The following is an 18,147-nucleotide window of genomic DNA, read 5'->3' on the forward strand; positions in this document are numbered from 1 at the left end:
GCCTACTTAAAGTGTTTCATTACTGTATACATACTATTGCAGTTAGTAGGTTCAGTGTAAAAAGGTCCAGAAATGACACTGGTCACCAGCTCCAACAATAGGCTGCTTATATTCATTCCAAAGCGACTTCTGAAATGCTTCTACAACCATCAGCATGTTGCGAGTATAACCCTTTATTACTCAAATACACCACTGAAGCTTCAAAGACAAAATTTCTTGTTGCTCATGGAATCTTTATTTCATATTAGTGGAGTACACAGTTTACACAAAATGCAGGGTATAAAGAATATTGTATACAGGCACAATTAATATGTCACCTGTCCTCTAACATAACTATAGGACAAAGGTTACAAATCTTAACATGCATAATAAACTTTTAGTGATGATTGCATTAGAGTACACACATTAAATTCAGGAAGTCTTGTACATACAGTTAAAGACTATGAAAATGAAGGCAGTAATTATGCACCCCTCTTTGAGGTGCAAGACGTTTTAGTACAGTTCAACAAATAAAACATTAGGACCTCGACAGTTCAGTGGATCATTTAGCCTGCCCTGCCTGCTCAGTGAGCAAGCATACAGCTAGATCATTCTAAAATGGACATAGAATAGGCAAGGCTCAACAATCTTTTTAAACAGTTCTTCACTTTACACTAAAGGACTGTTCAGACCAAAAATTGTTGAGAAGGCTAGCAAAACATAGCTTTTTATTCAAGGCCAGCTTTCACTTGTCCATCATACAGAACTATAAAGTCTATTTAACACTGGATTCTTAAACTTCATTGCATTTATTTCAGACTATAGGTGTCACGAGGCTAACAATGAAAAGAACAGTCACCTGGGGTTTCCTCCAAAAGGCCATTTTTGCAGCAAAACAGCATTGGGCAATTCCTGCAAAATTTGTTACAACTAGTCTCTAATGATTTTACAGCTGGTATAGTAACCGTTAGTCTGGTTTTTACAAATGAAGAGAAAATTCAATTTGATGGTGAATGTGGCTAGACAAAATCCATGAACATTTCAAACACTTATATAAAAAAAGCATACAAATCTAGATATGTAAAAAACACCTGAAAAAAATGCATAGATCATTGACAAAGTCGAGATTACAATGTCAATCAGAATGCAAACAAATACACTGCACTGAACTATATGTTGAAAGGGTGTAGAGGGCAGTTTTCCTGTAAATTAGTAGAACACCGGAACCTGTTCCATATTGGACGTTCTCACATCTTATGGATTCCAATACATTTATTACACAGGCTGCTTTTTGGCAAATACACGGTTACACTTCTTATTGGATCATCGCCTGTTACATTACAATGGACTTGGAGCGCTTAGAGGTCCTGGATTTACCATCACCACCATTTGTAACACAGAGATATCATATATGATCACAGACTGAACTTAAAATAAGTGTATAGATTAGACAAGACAGAAGACTTTACCCAATACCATCCATTAAGGCTGAATCTAACTAAACACAATGTCACAAGTACGGACTGGAGGAGTTTTAAAATTAATTTGCACTTTGAAAATCAACACTGATATCAAATGCATCGACGGCATTCCATAGCAAGACCCGACAAGGGAAGATACACAATTAAAAGTAGTCGGAGAGCACACCTTACAATTAAGGTAGGATTTTCTTGACCAGAAACCGCCATGTTTTAAAACCAGAGGCATAACAATGAGACCAACATTGACAATGGCATAACAATATCACAGGTATGGTGGATGAAAACCATGCAACTACCACAAGCTCCATAGTCATTGATGAAGCAACAGGGTGTCCACATCACCAAATACCACCAGGGTTTGAACCATACGAAGAACGCAAGTGTGCTGCATTACCTTAATGACTGGCCAGAAAACCAGCCTACCTAATCGACAAAGATGCAGGGCCTTCTGAGGCATTAAGAAAAGTGAAATGAAGAACAGTCTTCAAGAAACTACAGAGTTACTCTCCTTTCAGAACAACCCACAAAAACAATTAGACAATCAAGTCATAGTAGTGGCACCAGCATGAATCTGAGTGTTTTAAACTATTCAGCAGCAGAGCCCAGATATCACCTCTGTGCATGTTTGGCACCTTATACTATGCCAGACCACGACTTACTCCATTTGTCAGGAAACATTATTCAGGCTCCACCAGAAGGCAGCCTGGCTGATTACATGATTAAGTGGCAATTTTGTCCCCCACATCACACAAAAACAAACACCTAGTGTTGGACCCTTTTATGTAGAATGTCCACACTGCCTTCCTCTTATGTTAGGCCTGCAGTTAAAGTTCGCCTAATGAATGCATCAAGAGTGGAAGGAGGAGTATGGTCCCAAATACACCCTGGTCAGGATATACTTGTACCCAGTGACCAGTCAATCAAAAAAAAAAATTGAAGTCTATTTAAAAGACTTTCAAACTACACAGAGTAAAAATACAGAGTTACTGGATTGTTACAAGTAAAGTACACAGGGGGAGCCACACTCTTGTTCACAGTTCGAAGTTTTTGAGGTAGCACCAAAGCAATAGCCGAAGTTACGTGCACTGCTTGTCAATAAAAAAAACTGTCTGCTAGATCAATTTTACCAGTCAATAAAAGACAAGTGCACCTAACAAAAAGACCCATCCTATAAAAGGTAGCAGATACTTAACGCAATGACAACCTACTGAATTGTACCTCTTTACTTTAATCAACAGCCAATTTGCTAAACAAAAACACAGGCTGACCCAGCGTGATTTGGGTGAGGGGGAGGGGGGGGGCAAGCAACAATTTGATGAAAGAGTTCGACTGGAAAGAGTAAGTGATGGAAGCATCGATGTAAAAGCAGTGCAACACCATGCAACAGTGGTTCCAGAGTCACTATTAAGGAGATGGACTACAGTTATGCCAGTCTTTGCCTAAATCAGACAGAAGCATTAGATACGAACATGAAAATATTGGCGGTTATTTATCAATTTTTTCATCTCTACAAATAAACGGATCATATGCTGCTACATAAGAAGTAAAGGAGAGATAGTTTTTTTTTTAACTCTTCCTGCAGAGTAACATTCCAGCATGAGAATTCTGTAACAACTTTGTAAAAATGAAAAATTTATTACAAGCTTTAAAACACAAAGGCGCAAACACCTGCAGAGGAAATGCCTTTGCACGCTTCTTAATATAAAATACAATCGTAACGCATGGTACAGATTTCCAGAGAACCAGCCTACAACAAACAGTACGGAGAACATGCACTCATGAAAGAGGAAGGGAATCTTCAAAGGCCACCCTAAGTCACCATAAGTTAGCAGGTTGAGATTTCACAATTTTCAACCCTGGGAAAGCACATGCTAGCAGCACCCTGAAGAGAGGACTTCGAAGCACCAATTCACCTCGTGTTGGGGAGCATATTAGCCAACACTAAACTATGCTCACTTAACAGATGTGGCATTTTACACAACAAAGGCCTACCGAGTGATTCTGTTCTGCTCGAGATGAAAACTAGTGCTCACTCAAATAAAACTTTGGCTCCAAGCCGTACAATCGCAAAGTATGACGCATTAAAGAAGCAAGTAGTAAGACCTTAGATATAGAATACAATATTATTTCCTGTCAATACCACATACTATGCAGTAAGACAATGATTTAGTGGTAAAAACCCAAGAAGGAGTTAAACCCAATATATCTCTCTAAACAAACCTGAATCCTGTAAAAACATTAACACAAACCAAGGGACCTGTTGGGACTTAATTGAAATTTGTGGACAGCAGAAATTCAAAACTCTGTGGTAGAGAACTTCTTACCCAAGGTGGCAAAGGAGACAGCAAACATGTGTTTCATTTTAAGACAGACAAGGCAAGCAACTAATTCCAGAAAACATATCAAGGGTGGTTCATTTGAGATGCACAGCAAACAAGGCCTTGTGACTACTATAAGGCATCTGCTGATCTGATGCGGTTGCAGATCTCGCATTAAAATGTGAGTGCAACTAATCCGGTTGTCCCACCAACACGGTCAAGAAGCTATTCTAAACATCAAGCACTAGCAGGCTTAGCTCGTAATCAAGAAGCATCAAGAGTGAATAGCAGGCGGTACATCTCTTCTTGCATTGTTGAGCATCTAAGACGCATAAGATGTAGGAACTTGTGAAAAATTCCCAACACAAAAAACCCATGATCACTAGTACAAATGAAAAACTAAAGGCACACCACAGCGTTGCAGATTTTTAAACAAGGCATCTGGGGTCAGAGAGGTGGATTCCAACTCACCAAACAGACTGACAATTCAAGAATTTAAAACGTTTTTAAAAACATGTCCACTATCGAACATACACGCAACACTATGTACTGTCTTAAAACTGCAAAGAGCTTCCATATAGTATGCGTTCCTCACCTAGTGACATCTCAAAAAGGTCAATATCTCATAACAGCAACTACAGAAAGGAAGAATGTGGGCCAACAATCTGATGCTGCAAAAAAGGCTTAGCTATTAGGAGATTACAAGGCGATGCGGCCAGTAAGGTAACACCTCCATCTGATCTACACAAAGGATCCAGCACTGGCATACAATTTTATAGCTTCAATCCAGTTTCGAATAACCAAACACCTTTAACAATGTTTACAGAGAACTAGGAACTGGTCGAAACAAAGACCTTGACAAGGCTAAAACTAGTTTCACCATTTCTATATTTTACAGTGTCCTACAGTTCATGCTACAAGTTAATTAATGCTAAACTTTCAATTTGAATCCAAAAATGTACTAGGGATTTTAGGTCTTGAAAGCTAACCACTAGTTTAAAAAAAACTTCAGTTTTAATTAAAAACGATTTCACATTTAAAAACCTTCTTTGCGTTTCTTCCTAATTCACCACCGTTGTTATTAGTTAGGTTGAGGGCTATGAGTTTTTAACCACCACTACATTTTTTTTGTTTTTTCCCAGCAAGTACTCATCTATGGGAATTTATGAAAAAAACATTAATTCCACTTGCATAGGCAAAAAATGCTTTGAAGTCCCCCTGAGCAAACAAAGATTTAGAGATCAATGTTTGATGCTTAGCAACATGTCCTGCAATCATTATTCAACCTAGAGACCTATTTATATTAAACCCTCAAAGTCTAAACTAGTGTGCATTTACAATACCAATAAAAGTGCCTTGGTGGAGGCAACATGAGGTGTAAAAAAGATAAGGCCCCAGAATAAACAGAAGTCAAATTTATTTGGGTACAGGCTGAGATCTACTGTAAACATATTATTCTACTACTAGTTATGTTCTGTCCTTTCACAGGCTCATTCAGGTGCTGTCCAGTTTACATGACAGAGCAGCAGCATGTCGCGGGGTAGCTGTCCGTAAACACCTTGTTCTCCACGCCATACACGAAGTAGGAGTTGGGATTCCCTTTCCAGGAATAGTTCACCTTAGTGAGTGGAATTAACTCAATAGTGTGTTTCTGGAAAACAAAATGATACATTTGTACCTAGGTTAGCATAAACATCAAGCAAAAAAAAGTGTTATCAAAATCAGGAATTTGCAGGATTAGCAGGCTCAACTTACCAACACAGCCTATAAGTATAAAATGACACATAAAAGGCAGTCTTTTAGAGCCATCAAGGGATTAGAACATCTCAATTGGACTGAAAAATCACTGGACTACAAGCTCACTGGACAGCATACATGGGCTATCGCGTCAAAGAAGACCTAGGGGCATATGTATCAAGCCCTTTTCCCGTTTGCGAACGGGAAAAGGTCTTTTGGGATGTATCATCCCAAAAGGCCATCGCAAAATACGGAATCTCAAAATGTGCGATTCCCTATTTTGTGACTGCATTAAAGGAATCGCAAATTGTGATTCCTTAAATGCAATGAAGGAAGCACCCAAGTTGTGCGATTTTGGCTTAAGAAATCGCAATTTACCACCAACTTCAAGTTGGTGGTAATTTACGATTTCTTTAAAAAAATGCACAGTTTTGCATTTTCCAAAGTGTCATGTGGTGCACACACATGCCCTTAGGGCATGTATGTGCGCCACATGTGCATACATGCATATTTCAGGGGTGCAACAGGGTGTCCTTTTGACACCCTTGAAGTTGCATTCGCAATTTGCGAGTACCTAATGGGGACTCGCAAACTGTGAATGTCTTCCCATTCATTTCTATGGGGGTCTATGCCCATAGGAATGAATAGGAAGGTATTCCTTAATTGCGAGTCGCAATTTGCGATTCGCAGTTAAGGAATATGTAGGAATCGCAATTATTATTGCGATTCCTACATACATAGCATTTTGCGAGTCCTTAATAGCGATTCGCTATAAATCGCTAATAAGGACTCGCAAAACTGCTTTTTCATACGTATGCCCCCTACTGACTAAAATGTCACAGAATATTAGGAGCAAACCATAATGTCCAAATGTTGCCAAATAAGCTTAAAGCATCATAAATTGCCCACACAGACCATCATCTCACATAGAATATTTTTAGATCAGAGAGGGCTCACATTCTGGCCAAACACATACAATGTGATTTTCAGGTTTCCTTAGAAAACGCATACAAATTGTAAAAACAAAATCACAGAATCTCTAGCTTCAAGAAGAATGCTACTGAAAGGAATGCAAGAATCCTGGAACAATAAACTGGAATGAGAAGCTAAAATTAATGTGTGGAACTGAGGGCTATGAAAAAGTAGCTTTTGCACCATTACAAACATTATACATTTGGACATGGCATACCAATCAATCCGATCGTGGATGTGCAGTCCGCACGGTGGGCTAAGCACATGTAAAAGGTTCTACGAATGCTGGGCTCACATATCTAAACACTCTAGTTCATTAATGACCAATTCTCAGTAGCTTTCATCTGGATGCAACTGTTTGAGCGGAAGAGTCCCTGCAAATGGACAGAACAGCACTGTAACACACAAGTAATATTCCTACTACATGTTAGTGGTTACCTCCAAACAGACATCTTTAAAAGTAGAACCCTGTCTTGAACCCAACCCTCAATATCTGCAACCTGTTACTTGCTAATTTGGAATCAGACATTCCCCCTCCACCATCTTAGAACAGTATAAGACATTTGAAACTATTAGACTAGCGAGCCCCTTATGCGCTCGAAACGCTTATGATTCTTTCGTACTTTTTGTTCCTTTACTGAAACTTTTTCTATCGTGGAATTAAGAAAGAACCACGTTAAAAAGGTACGATTTTGTTTATGATGGTTTAAACAGAAGGGGCTTGTCACCCCGTCATGAGATGCTTTACACCCGAAAGTATTCTTCCATTTACGTTTGACAGTACCCATCATTTTAACATTCGTCATCCCAGATCCTTCTAAAATAAGACGCTTTTTGTTGAACAGAGCACGTGTTCGTATTTTGAGCAGATATGCCCCCTCAGTACTTATACTTTTTCCCATCCCACTTACCCTAGTATTTTTCAGTCTTAGTGAAGTACAGTGATCCCTACAATTTTGCAAATGATTATCGTTACATGTGTGAAATGTGTTTAACCATGTTCTATTTTGTGGGTCGACTTTTTGGAGCTTTTTTCTCAAACAGGCATGTACAAAACAATTAATGCAGATATATTTTTTACCAAAGAATGACCTTTTACATATAATCAATTCGATGTGTATTAATTTTGTGTATTATCCTTTGTCAACAGTACTGTTAATGCCCTGATGAAGGGCACTCGGCCCGAAATGCATTGGGAAATCATGAGGAAACCATGAATGAATTATAAGAATCAAGCACGCATGTTTTTCATGAACTTTATGGTGTGAATTTAACATCAAGATATAAAAAAACTTTATTCGTAATAAACCAACTTCAAACGCACAACAACGTTTTTTGAAATTTTCTTTCATTGAGTGCATTTGGTGACGCTACCCACGTTTGGGATAGCGCAATACTACGCAGAAACTATTAGTTGTACCACATTTGTTTTATTGAAAAGAACGGAAAATGTTACTTATGCTGTAAGCATCTGTTCATGCATGTAGTGCTGTAGATTCACATGGTGTGCATACTCCTGCCATCTAGTGTTAGGCATTGACTTGTGCAACTCTTTTGCTCGAAGAAGTCTTCGAGCGACGAGGTTTGGGGACTATGTTGCAGAAGCCCATGCGCATTGTCTACAGTAGGTGGATTGTGTTTCTTCCTCCCGGCGTGCAAAGACATACATGGAGCATATAGAGACAGAAGAGATGACCATGCAAATTAAAGAACGAAAAGTAAGAGTACTTGCAAATTACCCCAGGTGGCGGTGGAAGAGGAAGAGCACATGTGAATCTAGTGCACTACATGCTATAAACAAATGCTTACAGGATAAGTTACATTTTCTGTTCGTGGCATGTTTAGCTGTAGATACACAAGCTGTGTGTAGATTGTAAAGCCGTACACCCCAAAAAGCAGTGACTTGGAGGGAGGATGTTGCAGAAGATTGAAAGAGTGGGCGTAAGAAAGCCTGGCCAGCGTTAGCTTGTCATCTTGTCAGGGCGTCTACACAGTTATATTTAGTAAAAGTGTGAAAAGTAGACCAAGTAGCTGTCTTACAGATGTGAGTTAGTGGTATATTTTCCAAGAAAGCCAAGGAAACCGCTTTTCGGGAGAGGAATGGGGTCTTGGTGGAATAGGTAGAGGCCTTTTGACTTTGGCATAAAAAGTCGAATGCACTTGACAAGCCAACAAGCAATTCCTGACTTGGAAGTAGCCTGTCCTTTGTGTGGCTCACAACAGGTCATGAAAAGTTGTGTCTTAACAAATGGTTTTCTTCTATCCACAATACATTACCACCCTTTTGACATCTAAAGTATCCAAGGCACCATTAGCATGGGTAGGTATTGGAGGGACCTTTGAGTGGAGTAGAGGGTTTCTAGAAAGAAATTATCCTCCTCAGGTTGAACATGCAGTTCAACATTATGAAAAGCTGCTGCCCCGTGTAGTATTTCATGGTAGGAGGTCGTGTTATCAGGGAAGATGGTTTGGACAGGTACAAATCTGGGTCAGTGTCAACTGGTAATCATCCCAAAGGCCTGGAGGATCCTATGGCTGGTCATAGTTCACAGGGCAATCTTGGACTGCGCCCAACCACTGAATAATGAGATTCCCTGACCAAAGATGGTGATGGCGACGACGACGATTATTATGGCCAGGCACTTGAAGAGTGGCGAGTCTGTTGTGGCACCAAGGCTATTTTGCCATCAACTCTTAAAGATCGAGAACCTCCTCAAAAGTAAGTCTCCTTCTGTAAGGGACAGAGTCATTGGGTGGCTGTTAAGGCTTAGCCATGATCCGGCCCATGCCAGATTGTATATGAATCCTATGCTGCCCGGCATTGAGGCATTCCGGATGCAGTTGCAGGATGGGCTGCTCGCTATCCTCCGACGGTGGCCTGAATGGAGCCACGGTACGTAATACTGTGAATTTGTGTCTGAACTAAAGTACAGGACACTATGACATTCACGCAATGCAAATGCGCATATCTGACAGATAAATCTGAAGGCTCATTATGTGTCCTGTGACAAGATCTCAAAAAAGTGGCAAGTGGCTTCTTTGAATTGAACAGTTAGGTCCGCTCATGGCGAGTCAGACAATGCATACTGGAAAGAAAACACAGGGCACAGACAAAAGGACCATGTTACTTACCCTGTAAGCATCTATTCAAAGCGTGTAGTGCTGCAGATTCCCAAGCTATGCATACTCCTCTCTGCAAGTTGTTTTTCCTTGAGGAAGTTTTATGATCGGCATCATGAGTCATGTCTCTTCTGCTCAGTAAGTGTTCGCTGTTAGACATGCGGTGTCTGTAGGTATTTTGTCACCATCTATTACCTGATAGGGAGGCGGGAGGGTGCATGTGAATCTGGGGCACTACACGCTATGAACAGATGCTTACAGGGAAAGTACCAGGATTTATTCATAGCATATGTTGGCTGCAGATGCACATGCTATGCATAGACTGTAAAGCAGTACCCCTCCATGCTGTGACTTTAGGCACGGGATGATGCAGTTGTTTGAAATAAAGTTTGAAGGGCTGTTTGTCCAACTATTTTATTTATTTATAACATTTATAGAGCGCACTGTTACCAATCGGTGTTCTGGCGCTGAATGAAAGCTCCCCTAGCCTGGCCTGTACTTGCTGAACGAAAAGCCATGTTTTCATGATTTTGCAGAAGGTCATTAAATCTGTAATCTGTCTAAGCGCCAAAGGCAGAGCATTCCAAGCCCTTGCAGCTCCCAGAATAAAGCTTCTGCCACCCCATCGAGCTTTCCTTATCCGAGGGGTAATGATCAGCCCCAGATTTGCTGACCTAAGATGTCTACCCGGCCGGTACCATTGAAAGTACTGTGTTAGAAAAGCCGGGCCGAACCCCTGAGGGCCTTGAACACTATGCACAAGGCTTTGAAGGAGATCCGTTTCCGCACTGGGAGACAGTGCAGCTTCACCAATTCCTGGGAGACGGAGGCAAACTTTGGTACGCCGGTGATAAGATGAGCTGCTGCGTTTTGCAAGGCCTGTAGTTTGTTAAGAAGCCCCTGTTAGGCATTGAGCAGTAGACTGTTGCAGTAATCAAGGCGAGATAAGACCAAGGCCGTCACCACGGTTTTCCTGCACTCGTCGGGTATAAAAGGAAGAATTTTCCGGATTGTTTTCAGTGTCAAATGGATGGCTGCCGTCATAGCATTGACTTGGGGCCTAAAGGTAAGTTTATCATCAATCGGAACCCCCAGTTTCTTGACCTTGGTAACTGGAACCGGGGGTACACCTAACCCTTCCGGCCACCAATTAGGGCTCCAAAAATTAACACTGGAGCCAAAAAGTAGAACTTCAGTTTTAGCAGAGTTTAGCTTTAAACAGCCATCCAGTCGCTGACTCTTGGAATTTACTGGCTATGCCTTCCTCCCTACCTGGTAACAGTGAGACCACAATCTGCGTATCGTCCGCATATGATGTAAGCTCGAACCCATAGGATCGAATGACTGGGGCCAAAGAGGAGACAAACATTGAAAAGGGTGGGACTTAGGGAGGATCCCTGGGGAACCCCGCAGCAGGGAAGCACAAACAAATGGTTTAGACTTGAACTCCCCCAGTGCTACCACCTGGATCCTGTTGGTGAGAAAGGCTTTCAAGATCTTAAGGGCATTCACCTGTATCCCGCAGGCCTCCAAACGGTCCACCAAGATCGTATGATGGACCGTATCGAAGGCCACTGACAAATCCAGCAGGATCAGGATCAGATTCGGTGCTATGACCTGCCCTAAAACCATGTTGCGATGGATCGAGGGCTTGTGTGGTCCTTAAAAATGCACTAAGCTGGCTATTCATGGTTCTCTCAATCAGTTTGGCCGGTAAAGGAAGTCTGGCGATGGGACAATAGCTGTTGGGGTCAGTGATGTCCAGATTGTTGTTTTTTTAGCAACAGTAAAATCGAGGCCAATTTCCAACTGGATGGAAATTCCCCCACCTCAAACATGTTGTTAAACACAGCCGATAAGGTGGTTGCTATAGGAGCCGCCGCTAGCTTTGCCACTGAGGCAGGGCATGGGTCCCGAGGAGAGCCTGATTTGGTACCTAATAGTTTTAGTCTCCTCCACACTCACCGGGCAGAAGTTCCGAAACTTGATCTCACTTGAGTGGTAAGTCGAAATCTCAGGCCTGTTCTCTGGCAGGTTAGCCCTGACTTGAACTTCAAGGGTGTTAAAAATGGTTTCCACCTTGTTTAAAAAGAACTGAGCTAGAACCTTCCACAGTTCGGGACTAGGAGGTGTAGTGGCTGGCTTTGGGGTGGCCAGACAACAAACCGTTTGGAATAGCTCCTTCGACGAGCTCCTGGCATCATTAATGCGGATAGTGAAATACCTTTGTTTAGCCATCCCAATCATATCCTTATATAATGCCAGACTCAATTTGAGTCTGCTTTTATCTGCCTCGTAGTAGTTTTTCCACCGCACGCGTTAACAGAGAGAATAGGGTCAGAGGGAATAGTTTAAAGACCTACTCCTGGTTCATTTCCCCAGCAACCTCATATGAAATAACAGACAGGAACCTAGGAGGTCTAGAAGCCAAACATCTTGATGGCGAACACTGGCAGATATATTTCTATGTCAGTGGGTGCTACAGTCACCATGTAACAATGTCTAAAGAATAAGAAGGGAGAAAGAGAGACACATGTGTGACACAGGGGAGTCGTGATGTCTAAGACCCAATTGAGAAACTGGTCAAACCAGATCCAGTACGCATAGTTTGTGGATAACCATCAAACAAACCCGGTGATCGGTCCTATCATTTGGCAGTCCACCCTGTGACCTGGCAGGTCCTTCGATCATCTAGACCTCAAGCCACACAGTCATGATAAGTACTGGATACGGTCTACGGTAGATACTGAACCACCAATTGTTGGTCTGATTGTGATGGTTGGTGAAAAAGAAGAAAACAGTGCAACACACAGAAAAGTGGTGAGACTAAAATAGGGTGATGTGTCTAAACAAACACTTTAATAGAAAAACAGGCACATCCCTAATTAAAAACTAGGAACAGCGCAAACGACAGTATGGAACAAATGACTGTCGCAATTCGGGCCAACATGTTTCTGCCTATCGGGCAACTAGTCCCTTGGCATTTATCAGGGCCACTGCTCTAAAATAGTTGCTACTGTTATGTGTGAAGGAAATCAAAACATATAATCAGTGAAAAGTTATACAAGGTCGGTCCTGAAAATGGCTTAGATAGTTTGGGGGAGTGGCCTTGACCATGTCAGGCCCCGATGCCGCATCTGTCCAGGATTCGGTGACAAATGCAATTTTTATATTCTTGTCCTGTAGCAGCTCCGCAAGATCCACGCTATGTTTAACCAAGGATCTAGCGTTGACCAGAAGGCAACAAACCTTCTTCGTTGTGACCTCGGCTGTCGCTTTGTTTATATTAGCGACCGATCGGACTAAGCTTAATAGGATAGTCGGGATGACCCTGTTACATGATGGACATACCTCTCCAGCGTCCCGAGTATCCTTGTAGAACTCCAGGCATAGACAGCCAGATAACCTACCACCTCCCCCCAGGCTCAATAGAACCTCGCGGTCGTAAGCTAAGCGTTGGAACTTGCCTGCAGGCCGCAAACCAGGGGTCATGGCGTTAGGCCTTCGGCGCGCGGACGCGCCAGCCCGATTTTAAAGTGCTGGGGAGGGAAAAAGGCTAGAACGCGCACCTTGGCCCACTCAAGATGGCGGCCGTCCGGGTGAGTGCTTATTCGCCTTTCCCTCCCTTCAGGTGCTTCGCAATAGTGAAAAAATGAGCACCTCGGGTTCCCCACCTCCGAGACAGAGCCTAAAACCACCTCCCGACCAAATTTTTAAAAATTATTAAAAGACGATCTAAAATTCGTTGCAGCAGCAGCAAACAGTAAGTGTGCAAATTTTAAAGTAAACAATGACTCGGTAACATAAGTATTCCAGTAAGCTCCTGGTTCACGCCTCAGGAGCAATCAAACTAGAGCTTGTTGTCTTGATTGAATATCTACACAATAATGCTTTGTGAAAGTGTGGGGACTAATCCATGTTGTCGCTTTGCAAATGTCATTCAGAGGGATATTTTTCAAAAAGGCCATGGCTGCTGCTTTTTTTCTTGTTGAATCAGCTCTTGGCACAGTAGTTCATGCTCTTTTTGCTTTTGCATAACCTATTTGGATACATTTAATAAGCCGTCTTGCTCCACCGGTTTTGGATATAGCCAATTGGATTGATTTGAAAAAGAAACAAGAGCAGTTTTGTTTTTCTGAAGAGTTTAGTATGTTCCACGTAGTACATAAGTGCTCCTTTAACGTCTAGTGTATGTAAAGCACGTTCTGCAATAGTTTGTTGTTTTGGAAAGAAAACAAATAGTTTACCTGTCTGTGTAGTTTTGCAGCTTGAAGATCTTTCTGGATTCACTATGCTGTGCATATTCCGCTATCTGGTGGTTAGGGTCCAGAATCGAAGTCTTTTTTCTCTTTTTTTTATTTTTTTGTAGCCCAGGTGGGCGTCGACGTCCCACCATTTGGTGTACCTTCAGTGATGTCGGCATGCTTCCTGTGGAAGCTCCCACCCTTGGGCGCCATCTTCGGATACTTTTTTCTCTCGTGTCCTTGTAGTGAATCCATGGCTATGTTTGTTAATCCTTTCTCCAACGTAATTCTTTTCACGTATCTTGTAAGCTTCAACTTGCTTTCTATTCCATGTGTTTCCACCTTCTCCAGCCTCATCTTTCTGGCGGAGGCGGGTGGGTTCGCTAATGAATCCAGAAAGATCTTCAAGCTGCAAAACTACACCGACAGGTAAGAAACTATTCGTTTTGCAGCGTGAATCTTTCTGGATTCACTATGCATAGATTTTGTAGTTGATTCGTTACTTTTGTGGCGGCTGGGTGGAAGAGGAGCGTTGGTTGTTGAATATATGTTGAAGCACTCTTTGTCCTACTTGTGCTTCCTTGTTCATCTGTACATCCACGCAATAGTGCTTAGGGAACGTGTGTACTGAAGCCCATGCTGCCGCCAGGCATATGTCCTGAATTGGTGTGTTGGCCAGAAAGGCAATTGTTGCTCCTTTCTTCCTGGTCGACTGGGCCTGTGCCCCTCCTGTTCGCTCCTGCCCCTCTTGCTTGTAGCAGAATTGTATCATTTGTGCGATCCACCGAGCTATGGTGTTCTTAGGCACTGGTCTACCCAGGTAACTGTTTGCGAAGGATACGAAGAACTGTTTTGTCTTCCTGTGTTCCTTCGTCCTTTCAATGTAGTACATCACTGCCCTTCTTGCGTCTAGAGTGTGGAGCGCCCTCTCAGCGCTTGTCGTGGGGTTCTGGAAGAAGCTAGTAATTTGAATACTCTGATTCATGTGGAACCTTGATACCACCTTTGGCATGAAGTGCGGGTCCGTTCTCATCACTACCCTGTCACTGTGTATCTGGATGTAGGGTTCCTGCAGTGTTAGTGCCTGTAGTTCGCTCACCCTGCGTAGCGAGGTGATTGCTACCAGAAAGGCCGCTTTCATTGTCAGCATTTGCAGTGATCACGTGTATTCAACAAGGACCCCCTGAAGATTCGGATACAATAGTTCCTAGGCCAGGGAAATAAACTGTATGACAAAAAACAACCTAGGCAACTCACATCTAAACATTATATTATATTGATGGACAACATGGCTACAATTACTTAGGAAAATATATGTCTTTTTATTATAAATCATGTAAAAACACAACATACAGATAATTTAAAACAAGGTGAACATTAAACATCAGTAAAATCTTGTCTTATCTATTGAATGTAAGACACATATATTTGTGACAATAAATGACAACACATATGAAAACAATTAAAAAACTGGAAGTGGCAATTAGTGTCTCTACGCGCGTTTCGGCGAACCAGCGCCTTCTTCTGGAGTAGCCACACAAGCTCTAAAAAGAGATATATTTAAAAAGGTATATTAGTTAAACATCCTTAAGAAATATGTAAACAAAAGACATATATCATTCTATTTCCTAAGGTTGTAGCCATTATATCTAAGCTTTGATTTATGTTAGATACATCTTTTCATTTCCTTGTCTCATTCAAACCCTCATATGAATAATTGAAATTCAGAAAGTTGATTGTGGCCTAAAATAGGAAGAAAAAAAGGTTTATATATATTCCTACTCTACGAAGTTATTTTTTCAGACAGTTACACTCTATATTGTTAGTGTATTGCTTTGACATTTTCTATTGTATATATCCTATCTTCTAATTTTCATATATGTTGTTTCAACAATTTGGTTGAGTTTGTTTTAGGTGGATAATACTTACAACTACTATTCAAGATTATGACATCATAGTTGATTAGACGCTTAGTTGATGCCCAGATGAGTTCTGGTTAGGTGATGTTATCCTAATATTTTGCAAGATGAAAAGAGAAGAGAATTGCTTTTCAGTTCTTATATCCAGATTTAGATAGTAGATCTAATATAATTAAACTACTTAAGAGGCTACCTTATATTCTATAGAAATGGGTTAATAAATCCCGCCTGCCGGATAGCTCATATAGATCAGTATTTGGTGGGTCTTCAACTTTCTTCGTTATTCCTAGATTTTTCGATGTATTTAAAAGATCTCTCTGCCTGTTTTGTTGAAGTAGTGCAAAGAAACGGAAATGATTAAAAAGAAATGGTATAGGATTCACGTAATTACATTTAATTCACTACTCCTTGGCGTGATTTAAGTAATGGTAGCACTTCTTACCCAAAATTATTTAGCAGAGCTCTTTAGCGGTGAAAAATTGATAAGGAAAATTCCCTGTCGAAAAGAATGACTCATATTAGTACTTTTTGTAACATTAAAACATTTTCATTGTGTTTCGAGTTGTGTTTATAACTTAATTTTCCATTGTACCCGGTTTTGAGCTTACCTTAAATTTTAAGGGGATGTTCAGATAAAGATGGTTGGTTTTTTGAATACTCCAAAGATGATTGGTAGTATGGTTAAAAGATCTCCCTGCCTAATTCAATGAAAAAAATATATATATGTTCCAAAAATGGGTCATCATGGATTTGTGCATGATTTCCTAATTTGTGGGAACGTTTATATTCTTAAAGCAGGATGTCTTACCCGAAAGGTTCGGCAGGGCTCGTTGTAGATAGTAGGGTAAACGTCCCTGTCGATGAAACATTAAAAGATCTCCCTGCCTAATTGATTAAACAGAAATAATTCATGGTAAGATATCACGTGTATGAAGTTTAGTTTCTCTATTTACCTAGGGGCAGTTTTTATTTTCACATAACAACAGATCTTACCCGAAAAATACAGCAGGGCGCGTAGTAAATGATGAAATGAAATCGGCGTCCCTGTCTGTAAGACACAATTTTATATAAGGAGGGTAACTAAGGATAAATTACAACTTCTAAGAGAGTCAAAGATCATTTCCTTAAGGAGGGAAACTAAGGATAAATAACGACTCTTAAAAGAGTCAAAGATTATTTCCTTAAGGGCTAGGTGCAAGGTTCCTGATTAGTTATCAAGTGCTTGCGCATATTTTTTACCTTAATGTTACAAAAAGTACTAATATGAGTCATTCTTTTCGACAGGGAATTTTCCTTATCAATTTTTCACCGCTAAAGAGCTCTGCTAAATAATTTTGGGTAAGAAGTGCTACCATTACTTAAATCACGCCAAGGAGTAGTGAATTAAATGTAATTACGTGAATCCTATACCATTTCTTTTTAATCATTTCCGTTTCTTTGCACTACTTCAACAAAACAGGCAGAGAGATCTTTTAAATACATCGAAAAATCTAGGAATAACGAAGAAAGTTGAAGACCCACCAAATACTGATCTATATGAGCTATCCGGCAGGCGGGATTTATTAACCCATTTCTATAGAATATAAGGTAGCCTCTTAAGTAGTTTAATTATATTAGATCTACTATCTAAATCTGGATATAAGAACTGAAAAGCAATTCTCTTCTCTTTTCATCTTGCAAAATATTAGGATAACATCACCTAACCAGAACTCATCTGGGCATCAACTAAGCGTCTAATCAACTATGATGTCATAATCTTGAATAGTAGTTGTAAGTATTATCCACCTAAAACAAACTCAACCAAATTGTTGAAACAACATATATGAAAATTAGAAGATAGGATATATACAATAGAAAATGTCAAAGCAATACACTAACAATATAGAGTGTAACTGTCTGAAAAAATAACTTCGTAGAGTAGGAATATATATAAACCTTTTTTTCTTCCTATTTTAGGCCACAATCAACTTTCTGAATTTCAATTATTCATATGAGGGTTTGAATGAGACAAGGAAATGAAAAGATGTATCTAACATAAATCAAAGCTTAGATATAATGGCTACAACCTTAGGAAATAGAATGATATATGTCTTTTGTTTACATATTTCTTAAGGATGTTTAACTAATATACCTTTTTAAATATATCTCTTTTTAGAGCTTGTGTGGCTACTCCAGAAGAAGGCGCTGGTTCGCCGAAACGCGCGTAGAGACACTAATTGCCACTTCCAGTTTTTTAATTGTTTTCATATGTGTTGTCATTTATTGTCACAAATATATGTGTGTCTTACATTCAATAGATAAGACAAGATTTTACTGATGTTTAATGTTCACCTTGTTTTAAATTATCTGTATGTTGTGTTTTTACATGATTTATAAT

General features: G+C 40.4%; 1 protein-coding gene across 1 annotated transcript in view; it reads right to left on the minus strand.

Moving 5' to 3' along the window:
* Window positions 1-212: 212 nt before the first annotated feature.
* Window positions 213-18,147, minus strand: part of LOC147692973 (protein SSUH2 homolog) — a 233,669-nt gene continuing 215,734 nt past the window's right edge. The window contains exon 13 of the mRNA XM_086939221.1: window positions 213-5,429. Coding sequence (XP_086795347.1) covers window positions 5,289-5,429 — 141 coding nt within the window. The 3' untranslated portion in view covers window positions 213-5,288. The remainder of the gene's footprint in view (window positions 5,430-18,147) is intronic.

Source organism: Lissotriton vulgaris, chromosome 9, assembly GCF_964263255.1.
Source record: "Lissotriton vulgaris chromosome 9, aLisVul1.2, whole genome shotgun sequence".
In the NCBI taxonomy this organism is placed as follows: Eukaryota; Metazoa; Chordata; class Amphibia; order Caudata; family Salamandridae; genus Lissotriton; species Lissotriton vulgaris.